Below are 11,337 nucleotides of genomic sequence, written 5' to 3'. Positions count from 1 at the left end.
ACGGCCTGAGTCTGGTCCCTTGCGCAAAGATTCCTTGACGTCTCTTGTTAAAAATCTTAGAGCCTAGTCGGAGTTTTTGGGGTCTGTGAACCAGACTACACTTTGCTTTGCGAGATCGGTCGAATACCAATTTGCTGGCGGCGCGGCGAGAGCAGTTTTCGTGTACCAAAATTTGTACTTAAAAAGTAAGTATTGTAATTGTAGTTTTTGTCTCCCCAAATACTATTAAAATAACCAAGGACAAGGGCATAGCCATAAGGTAGAACCTTGGAGGAAGAAAATGAACAGACCGGTAATCCGGTAGCCCTCGTTAGTAATATTAATAATGCGGGGCTCTCGCCCGGCTGCAGTGGGGGCCCGGCACGGGGCCCCGACTTAGTGGAAAGACGGTGTTCTGGGTGCACGGCAAAGTGCAGAGTGGGAGGCACTCGTCGGAGAGGTGGCTGGGGGCCAGCGGCGCTCCGTCCCCCACGAGCGTTAGCGTGAAGACCCGGTCCGTTATTAAAGTAGGGCCGAGGGGGGCTGCGGGGTAGCCTAGCTAGGGCTAGGTCACTGAATCAGTCACTGAATCAGTGTGTTTTGAATCGGTGTGTTTTGAATCAGTGTGTTTTGAATCAGTGTGTCAGTGTTTTGAATCAGTGTGTCAGTGTTCACTGAATCAGTGTGTTTTGTCATGCAGGATTCAGCTCAGGGGATCGGGAGGAAGGAAGAAATTGTTATGTACAGTATACTGTCACATGCACAGTGTTAGTGTTTTTAGTCAAGTCCCATTTCACCACAGTACATTGCTTTGCAAGAATAGGCCTACTGCTGGCCATGCTAGCTAAATTCAAGGGACATATAAATAAGGGATAACTTTCCGTATGGTGCCACCACTTTTTCACTCATTTTTACAAAAAGGGATATATCAATCAGGTAAATTAGACACTATATTATTTTATTGCGAATGAAAAAGTGGTGGCGCCATACGGAAACTTTTCCTAAATAAGCAACAACAAATACATGTAGTAGTCTATTTCCACACACAGTGCGCAAGTTAGCGTAGATGTATCCGGCAGGATATTTTTCTGACTGAACCAATTGAGATGGAGTGTTCAGCCCAATACCACTACCAGGGATACAAGGGGAAACAACCAAAAATGAGATAGCCCAGCATGGCCTGGGTGGGCGATACACTTTTAGACTTTACCAATTATGACAATCAATCAGGCATGGTCGAAAAAGCAAAAATAAAATGCAATCTCTCTTTGACTTTTGTTGGTTGGAAAATGGAGTAAAAATCATTGTTGCTTCTGATGCCCGTTGCCTGTGTGTGTTGGCACCTTTTGCTTTTCCCTTCCCACAGCACAGTCATGACGACATATAGTGCTGCACGTTCTGACAGTTGTCAACCATTAATCGGTGTGAAATCAACCAGGTAGTATTTATTTGCAAAAGGTGTGACTTGCTGCTTCTGCTTGCTGGTTGTTTCTTTCCTAGCTTAACCTAGACCCAGTAACTCAACTGGGGCGCTGTATTCCTTTTTTCTCAGCCTAGCCTCCTCCCTAGAATAGAACTATATGAGGTTCGTTCCACTATCGTTTGTGGAGATGATCTCAGACGGGCTGTTCTAAAACCCCCTGGACCCCCACGACCCACGACCCCCTCGACCATCGACTTTTGTGCGATCTTTTTTTCTGTACACCGACATTGCCACAGTTCACAACCTCAGCCAATCACGCACACAATTTTGTATGCTGACATCGACTACCATGCCTCGCACATCACAACAACACAGCGTACGAGACACGTAGTATGCACGAAGCAAACTTTGCGTGATTGGCTGCCGAGATCAGGCCTGTGGCAATTACGATGTACAGATAAAAAACCGCTGCATTTCCACGTGTATCTCTTGGCCGATCCGAGATTATTATCCCAACTGGAAACCTGCGTTTACCGCCCGAGTACGATTACGGCCAACTCATTACGTGATGATCAGGCGGACCCATGTACTCCCAATTCTGTGTGGGAGTACATGTACAAAAATTTGTCATTATTGATAAAGACAAATTTCAGGGAAAAAACAGCAGCTGGCGCCCCAATAACTGGATTTAGCCCAACTTGTGGTTGTTTGGCCCAGCTCCAAATCCTTTTGTTAGGCACACAAGTGGGACTATTTCTCCCTAAAAAATGTTGTGTGGAGACCCTGTTGTTGTATGTTGCATTTTTACATTTGTTTCTGCTAGCCCCACTTTCATGACTTTTGAAGCCAACTCTGAAACCTTTTGATTCTGCAGATCCTTGGAAAAGTACCAATCAATCTCAAAAATTGAACTATCCAAATGGATAAAAAACAAAAGCATGCGCATGAACTTTTCTAATAACAGCTCATACATAAAGAACAAAATTTCTCTGTGTGTAAAAAAGTATCACATTTTGACGGGGTAAAGCTTGTTCTGGTTTAGTAAGCCCTGCCTTGCTTTATTCACTTTTTTTTTCTTCACAGAACTCAGTTCAGGAAAGGACCAAATATACTGTGCTTATTGGTGTAAGGGTTACTAACTGTATTCTTTATCTCCAATAAAAAAAAATAGCATCTATTTAATCACATGATGGTACATGCTGCTAACACACATAAGATTTGAACTGCTAGCTCGATGGTCTATTGGTAAACATCATGGGTTCGAATCCCACCTGAGTGATTTGCCTGTGGATTTTTGTTCACAAGAACTGGGGGTAAAGAGCCGAGTATAACGCATTAAAGGAACACGTTGCCTTGGATCTGTCGAGTTGCTCTATGAAAAGCATTTTGAAACAGTTTGTTATGAAATCGATATGGTTAGATGTTTTAAAAGAAGAATATAATGATCCACACAAACATGCCTCGAAAGTGCAGGATTTTCTTTTTACTTAAGCGAACTAACAAATTGACTCCACAAAATGGCATGCCGTGTTAGTTCATGAGGTATAAGGAAAACCATGCACTTTCAAGGCATTTTTGTCGGCGTGTAACCGCCGCGTCACCTAAAATGCGCACAACTAAATAACGCACAGTGACACTGCCCACCAATATGGCGCATCCAAGATTATTTGATGATGACCTCGGGTGAATTGGGTCAATACAACAAAATAATGTGGTTTGAGAAGTGTACACAAACTGAGTTGTAACTTGTCGTTTTGACCAATCCTAAAGTCATAATGACATATTAGCCTGTATGACCTTTCACCTACACTATAATCATTATCATGATTGATGGATACATTGTAAATAAAGGTGTGTGTGCGTTGTGATTATTTAGGCCAAAGATCAATTCCTGTTACATAAGTATACCAACGGGAACCTGTTAACCACAGACGGTTCACTACTTCCTGTACGTACAGCCATTCAAAGGGAAATTCTACAAAACTCGGATATAACATAAAAACTTCAATCTCTGCCATCTGCAAACCATAAACTGCTAGTGTTATCCAATCCAACAAGGACTGCTACAAGTTAAGTTCTCTACCCAACAGTTCTCTACCCAAGTTTAAAGACTGGAACAAACTACTGTACATATTATTACTACCATCCAAGATTTACAAAGACTTCAAATTAGCTGCTCTAGAGCACATCACCTAGCTGTACGAAGCTTCTTCATGGGCACCAAGCCCTGTGTGCCTGGCTCCACTAGAAGTGTTTCGTAGCTAGTATCCATCCAGAATCCGGATCCAGATCCAGTTTATATGTGACTGTGTTTACCAGGTTGTTTAATTGAACCTGATACATATGCAAAATGAGTGACGCGGTTGAATTGGAAAACAGTGATAAATCGGAGAATGGTACTAGTAATACACTGTATGGGTCAACATCTTTAGGACAAAGGTATTTAGCTTGGTTAACTTTTAGAGAAATAGTGTGTCATGGCCGTGAACGATTTCCATTGTGTAGCAGAGCAAAATGCTACACCAAATCTTTCAATTTCTACTCTTAACACAAGATTTGCAACCAAAAATAAGTTCACTCAAATTCCTTGCTAAATAAAATGGCTGGACGAAAATCGTTCCCTGCATGGTCTAGCGCACAGAATTCAAGTGGTGGTCGCTGAGTCACCACTTTCTAATGGATACAAAAGTCATGACAAGGATTAGAACACACACCCTGATGGCTTGACCACCAGGGCCAAATTTAATAGAGCTGCTTTTAAACAGAAAATACTGCTGGACACATTTCTGCTTAGAAGGATACCAGTCACAAGTTGTACATGCGACATGGTATTTTGGCTGGTAACTTTATTCTGGTAAGCATAATTTTGTTGTGCTTAGCTGTTTTTTGTGCTTAAGAAGCTCTATGAAAGAAATTGGGCCCAGAACTTGAACTGGATGCTCTAAACCCGTCACCCATGACAACCCTATGTCAGTTTCCCTTGTGGTGTATTACTTGATACTAACTATTTCTATTTTTGTTTGTTTCTGCAGTCAACAGACCACCCAGAAAAAGGAGAAAATGTGTTTTCCGTCAATTTTTGCTGGTCTCGGCTGGTTACCGATCTCAGTTGGAGTCTTTCTGGGACTCTCTATGATAGTTCCGTGAGTATGATTTGCCACCATATTGGTCGTGTTCCCTGTATCCAGTAACATTATTGGATGCTAGTATTCATTGTACAAAAAAAGTACCAGACTATTTCTCCTTCAAGCCATGCTTTGGTTACATTGATTTGAATGGGAGAAAATCAAGATGGCCCTAGCCTGATTTTAAAGGCAGTGGACACTATTGGTAATTACTCAATATAATTATCATCATAAAACCTTTCTTGATTACGAGTAATGGTGAGAGGTTGATAGTATAAAACATTGTAATAAACGGCTCCCTCTGAAGTGACGTAGTTTTCGAGAAAGAAGTAATTTTCATCAAATTTGATTTCGAGACCTCAAGTTTAGAATTTGAGGTCTCGAAATCAAGCATCAGAAAGCACACAACTTTGTGTGTCAAGGGTATATTTTTCTTTCATAGTTATTTTGCAACTTCGACGACCGATTGAGCTCAAATTTTACTCCGGTTTGTTATTTTATGCATATGTTGAGGTACACCAACTGTGAAGACTAGTCTTTGACAAATACCAATAGTGTCCACTGCCTTTAATATAGTGCATGTATTTTGCACATGCAATAGGCCACACCTTGTAAACCATTACATGGTGCTATGTAAAAGTAGCCTCTCTATTCAAACCTAGTCCCACATATCTTGCAGGAAAATACTGAATGTTGAAGGGCCTTGAGCGTCAGTGAGTTACCGATATGAGTGGGCTGTAATATAAGAAGCCACTATTATTATTAGCATTTAGGCCTACTTTCTATCATTGCAGGTATTGTATTGCTGTTGGACTAGGACACGTGAGCCCGGGGTTTCCCTATATAAGGTACGTCATATCAAAAGGAAGTTTCATCATGAGGATGTGTCTTTGCAACATTGTCATGTCTCCTTAACTAGCAGCACAAATGTTGCGTGCGAGTTTGGAATTGTCAAAACATTGTATCTCGCTTAAAGGCAGTGGACACTGTTGGTAATTACTCAAAATAATTATCAGCATAAAACCACACTTGGTAATGAGTAATGGGGAGAGGTTGATAGTATAAAACATTGTGAGAAACGGCTCCCTCGGAAGTAACATAGTTTTCGAGAAAGAAGTAATTTTCCACGAATTTGATTTCGAGACCTCAAGTTTAGAATTTGAGGTCTCGAAATCAATCATCTAAAAGCACACAACTTCGTGTGACAAGGGTGTTTTTTTATTTCATTCATATCTCACAACTTCGACGCCCAAATGAGCTCAAATTTTCACAGGTTTGTTATTTTATGCATATGTTTAGATACACCAAGTGAGAAGACTGGTCTTTGACAATTACCAATAGTGTCCACTGCCTTTAAATTAGTCTGAAGGCCCTAGGGAGGCCACGGAGGGCTTGATTCAGAGAATTCCTTCCCCACACTTTCCTGATATTAGGTAATTGCAGAGGTTAAAATATCCTTCAAATTTGATGACATCCTACAACAATTTTCCCCACATTACCCCCCCCCCCAAAAAAAAAAAAAAAACCTTCAGTTTACCCAAGTTATTAAATTAGTTCTTATTTCTTACCAAAAGTTTTTTTTAGCCTTGGTTGGGGCAAACTTACACATAACAAACATTGAAATAAAAACAATCTGTAATTTTGTTGTTTATTTTGTCTCTTACAGTGACACTGGAACAGAACCACCTGAAAGTTGTATCTTTGGTCAACTCCTGAATCTAGCTGCACTGTTTGGTAAGTCCTGATTTGCGGATAACAGGGGAAGGCAAGTAGATAGAAAAGAAAAAAGAGAGAGAGCCAGAAATAATAAAAAGCAAGAGATGAACTTTGAAGAGATGTTAAATTTGCATTGGGATATAGAGTATTAATTTTGGTTTTACGTGTTAGCACTGTATAATCGGTACTTTTCCCCGCGTTCTGTGAAACAAATCACAGGCAAATTGCTCGGTTGGGATACAAACCCAAACCTGTGTAAGGGTAAAAATCAAAATAAATATTCTTTATCCTGATGCAAATTTACTATCTATTAAATCATTGCACTACCCGCTGCTAAAACATAGGAATCGAACTGCCTGTCTCGGTGGTCTAGTTGGTATCGACACTGCTCTAGAATTGCAAAGGTCACTAGAATTGCAAAGGTCGTGGGTTGGGATCTCACCTAAGTAATATGCCAACTGTGAGACCAAACTTTTCTTTTCTTACTTCATTTCTTTCCTCCTCAGCCTTTGCCACAATCTTTGTCCGCTACAAGCAAATAAATGAATATTACCAAGCAGTCTCAGGGAATGTCTTAAAATGGAATAAAGCTGCGGTCGTCGTTGGTTCCCTGGCCGCCCTCGGGATGAGCCTCGTTGCAAACTTCCAGGTAAGCAAATTGACAAAATAGAAAAAGCTGAACTGCAAACTGATTACCAGCCTAAAGGACCTGTGTTGTCTTCAGCAATGGTGTTTGCCGGAGTATATATAACTCTGAAGCAGAACATGTATTCGAAGTAAACAAAGGGTGCCCTTTTGAAAGGAGAAAATGTTTTGGTGCCCTTGCCCTTTCAAAAACTAACCAAACAGGTCAGTAAGACTCTTTTCACAAATGCGCCCTTTTGAAAAATAAATTTAAGGCCTTGCCCTATCTACAATGTAATTACTGGCCTGTCAAACTTCAACATCAGACTAGAATAAATCCTAAATACTTTCATTTTGACAGGAAACCAACATGATAATCGTTCATCTGATCGGAGCGACCATGTGCTTTGCTCTCGGGTTCGTCTACGGCTTCATTCAGAGTTTGATATCTTACAAAGTCACACCCCAGCATTGCTCTATTCACATTTGTCGACTGCGACTGGCGCTGTCTATCATCGCTACAATACTATTTGTGTCGAGTATCCTTTCAGAAAAAAAAAACATGAGCTAATGCAAACTGCTAAGCCTGGGTGAGGGCGACTAGTGTCAAAGTCGCTTAGTCAAGATGCTTAGTCAAGTCGCGTTTTTAAACTACTCCGTTAATCGTGTCACCTCACCTACTTCAAAAATAGTCGCAACTTCCTGCATGGTGAACCAAAATAGTTTACTTAAGAAACGCAATCAGACATCAGTAACACAATCCTTACCTTTTAATCCTTTCAGCGCATATTTAACGTTTATGCCTGCGGCAAACAGTATGCCGCTATGCGTCTTGGGAATTTGAAACTCGTCATGCCTATTTGAGGACCAGGCACAACAATTTCTAATAGCCTGACAAAGCAAATTTTACCAGTAAGAAGCTACACGTTTTGGAGGTTTCTTTTACACTTCAAAAATGTATGCGTAGGTGGGTGACAAATTTGGGACTCTTATTTCCTGTTTTTTTTATCATCTCCAATCCTCATGCCTGCCAAAAGACAACATTTATCGCAATCGATGACAAGACTTGACAAAAGATACCGATAAATGCATCCAAATCTGGGTTTGTTTTTAAGTCTGAAGAGTTGCTTAAGCTGAGCAATTTTTCTGTGCTTAGCAAATTTGTGTGATTGTTCAGTACCTTGACTCGCTTGTCTTCAGCAATGGTGTTTGCCGGAGTGGCTAATTCCCAATGGGATGGGACAGACCCAAGGAAATGGCTTCCAGAAGATGGGGTAGGTATAACGATTGGGGTATATTGTTGTAAACATGTATACCCTGATTTGATTTAGTGGACCCTGATGGGGTATACCAACTGGGTTTTTTATTATTTTTTACACAACTTAATATTTCTATATTTGTTTTATTTTGGCCTAACATTTTTAAAAATTAAGCTCTGTGAAATTTTGCCATAATGGTAACCTCTCCTTGTTTTGTGTCTTTTTTTTTTCTTCTCAGGGCTTTGCGCTCCATGTTGTCAGCACAGCGTCAGAGTGGGGGATGGCGATTGCCTTCCTCGTCTTCTTTTTCACGTTTATCGGAGAGTTCCAGAAGATCGAGATAGCGGCTGAGGTTAAACGGTGTAATAGGCTGTTGGTCGCTGACCCCTTAGCGTAGGCCTTTTTTCGCAACCACACGATGACTTGTGCTCGGATTTTGGCTCTGTCAATAATTTTGAATATGTACTTAATGGGAGCTTAATCCATAACCCAAGCTTAAGCCAAAGCGTAAGCCATATACTAGGCCATAGCCTAAGCAAAAACCTAAGCCATGGCTTGCAAATAGCCTTAAGAGCAAGTTCGAGTGCCCCCATTTAGTCCCGTGATTGTGCCATCAAAATCCATGTGCAGAGTGACGAACGACGAAGTCTAATCAACCATTGGTACAGTATTCGATGTCTTCCGTATTTTCGCTATAGTGTCACTGGTTCCCTTCTACGCTTTACACATGTTAGTATGGAACAGGCTATTTGGGGCCAGGGATAAAAACCATGGGTAAGAGACTGCATGCTTCCAAATGGTCAACCACATTAGTCAACCAATGGTCGACCAGCCTGAGTTTGAGTCAAAGTAGTCAACCTTTAGTTAACCACAGTGCCCACTCAAACTTGCTCAAAATTGTAGAGAATTGCCACTTCAACCTTGTGCCTGATGAGAGTTTTCTACTGAGAGATTTGATTGTGGTGTTGGCCAATCTGGGCCCAATTTCATGGCTCTGCTTACCGCCGAATTCTGCGCTTACAATCGCGATTCCCCGCTTACGTGCAAGCGCCGAATTTCTGCGCTAGCCTTGTAAGCGTAGAATGCCTAGTAACGTGGAGTACGCACGCGGAGAAGCCCAAATTCGCCGCTAACCCGTGAAATACGCTTGCTGAAGCACAGAATTCCCTGCTTCCGTAAGCGCTGATTCTGTGCTTACGGTAAGCAGAGCCATGAAATTGGGCCCAGTCCTGTACGTACTTATCTGTGGCTGGTAATATACCCAGGTCATTTCTTGCTAAGCCAGGAAATTTGCTAAAGCAGAATTTTCTGCTTGCAGGGTTTAGGAAATTGAGGCCTGTATAGGGCACTGAGCATTGTATTGAATATCATCAAACTTAATCGTCATTCTAAGAGAGGGTTGCGTTAGCTCCATATGAATGTCTCGTTTTGAGTGGTTTTGGTTCTGAAAAGAACCAGTGATTAACGATATAGAGGAGTTTGCGGTAACACCATGTAATAACTATCTCTAAATGAGTTGGGGTGGTTCTGAAAAGAACCGTTGGTTTAACTCGACGTTTCGATCAGTATGCTCTGATCGTCTTCTGGAGAAAGCTGGACTCTGATGCTGCATGCTGCTTAAGTACTGGGCGGCGGACTAGCTTGGTGATGCACGAAGGCGGGAAAAACAGGCGGGAAGTTGAACTCGGTGATGCGTGGTGAAACGACTTGACGTTTATTTGGGAGAATGCTCTGTTGCCACATGCTGCTTACATATGTACTGCCTTATATTTAATTACTCGGTATTTGCAGTGGTCGGCTGATGTTTGTTTTTTAACGTAATTTATTTATTAAACCACTCGGAGACTTATTTTTATTTGACTTTGATTTTTTAAAACCAACGCATTGGTTTTAATGTATTTTACTTGATTTAATTACTTAGAATTTACAGTAAAGACTGTAATTTTTCATTTGACTTCGATTTTATTTTATTTGATTACTCAGAATTTACAGTGGAGACTGATTTTTATTTGACTTTGATCTTGAAAAAACCAAGGCATTGGTTTTTAATGTAATAATGTTAGAGCGCTTTGAATGCATAATATCCCCGTACATGTGACATCATACGCACAAACAGTATCTCACTGAGACTAAAGGAAGACCTATCATTGGTCAAGAGCCTTGCGCGTTTCCGATACTTCACCCCGACAATGGCAACCTATGCAACGGTTCTAGGGCAAACTGTTATGTTTGTCTCGTTTTTGCTACACTATGCTTGATTTTGGGCGATGGACATATTGGGGGAATACCATTTACCTCATGTCTGTTGTGGTTGAATTTTTTATTTTTTTTGAGGGGGTCGAACTTCAGTTCTTGAAGTCGGCGCACAAAAAACTGAGGTCCTAAATCTTTAAAATACTTCAAATACTATGTTAAAGGCAGTGGACACTATTGGTAATTACTCACAACAGTTATTAGCATAAAACCTTTCTTGGTAACGAGTAATGGGGAGAGGTGGATGGTATAAAACATTGTGAGAAACGGCTCCCTCTGAAGTGCCATAGTTTTCGAGAAAGAAGTAATTTTCCACGAATTTGATTTCGAGACCTCTGATTTAGAACTTGAGGTCTCGAAATCAACCACCTTAACGCACACAACTTCGTGTGACAAGGGTGTTTTTTTTTCTTTCATTATTATCTCGCAAGTTCGATGACCGATTTAGCTCAAATTTTCACAGGTTTGTTATTTTATGCTTATGCTGACATACACCAACTGTGAAGGCTAGTCTTTGACAATTACCAATTGTGTCTACTGCCTTTAAACAAAGTATTTATCTTTAAAAATTTATTGCGAGTCTCTGGTGTCCAGAGTTGTGTGCAGTTGTTTATAATGCAATGCAATTTGGTCACAAACTTCTTCTTGGCTTGTACTTGATAATGATTTATATTTTTTATAAATATTTTCTCAGGCATGTTGATGGAAAAATACTGTGGAACCTCAAGTTGTTTTGTACTTTTTCAGAATCATGTTTAAGCTGATTACGTGCAATGTGGTCACAAAATAAAAATTATTTGTACGTAGTGATATATACTATTAAATTATCTTTAAAACATCTTAAAACAACAGTTACTACTGGTTCAATTGTTTTTCTTATTTTTTAGGGGGGGGGGGGGCGTATCTAGATACGGATTAAATACTTTTCAGGGTTAAAAGTATTTAATTCTTTTTTAGT

The 11,337-nt window shown here is 40.5% G+C and overlaps 1 protein-coding gene across 5 annotated transcripts; it reads left to right on the top strand.

Annotated features, from left to right (window-relative positions):
• The first annotated feature begins 106 nt into the window (after nucleotides 1-106).
• On the top strand, nucleotides 107-9,171 carry LOC117305216 (DNA damage-regulated autophagy modulator protein 2-like). 5 transcript variants are annotated; one of them, XM_033790036.1, is made up of 9 exons: nucleotides 133-185; nucleotides 1,346-1,417; nucleotides 4,435-4,545; nucleotides 5,322-5,375; nucleotides 6,194-6,261; nucleotides 6,750-6,892; nucleotides 7,229-7,406; nucleotides 8,068-8,141; nucleotides 8,365-9,171. In XM_033790036.1, exons 2-9 carry the CDS (start codon nucleotides 1,353-1,355, stop codon nucleotides 8,521-8,523), a joined length of 852 nt encoding a protein of 283 aa, XP_033645927.1. In that variant the 5' UTR covers nucleotides 133-185; nucleotides 1,346-1,352; the 3' UTR covers nucleotides 8,524-9,171. The 5 variants fall into 5 exon arrangements, with proteins under 5 accessions (XP_033645930.1, XP_033645927.1, XP_033645929.1 ...); XM_033790038.1 differs by lacking the exon at nucleotides 133-185 and adding an exon at nucleotides 243-259; XM_033790037.1 differs by lacking the exon at nucleotides 133-185 and adding an exon at nucleotides 478-493.
• The last annotated feature ends 2,166 nt before the right edge of the window (nucleotides 9,172-11,337 follow it).

This window comes from Asterias rubens, chromosome 22 (genome assembly GCF_902459465.1).
Source record: "Asterias rubens chromosome 22, eAstRub1.3, whole genome shotgun sequence".
NCBI lineage: Eukaryota > Metazoa > Echinodermata > Asteroidea > Forcipulatida > Asteriidae > Asterias > Asterias rubens.
Note: the sequence above shows the minus strand (reverse complement) of the source record. Positions and strands in the feature narration are given on the sequence as shown.

Bases quoted from the DNA above. Each gene is read 5' to 3' on its own strand.
- LOC117305216 (XM_033790034.1), top strand. From the start codon at position 3,753: ATGAGTGACGCGGTTGAATTGGAAAACAGTGATAAATCGGAGAATGGT. The intron at 3,842-4,434 runs GTATTTAGCTTG...TTGTTTCTGCAG, and splicing joins TCAACATCTTTAGGACAAAG to TCAACAGACCACCCAGAAAA. The intron at 5,376-6,193 runs GTACGTCATATC...TGTCTCTTACAG, and splicing joins CCGGGGTTTCCCTATATAAG to TGACACTGGAACAGAACCAC.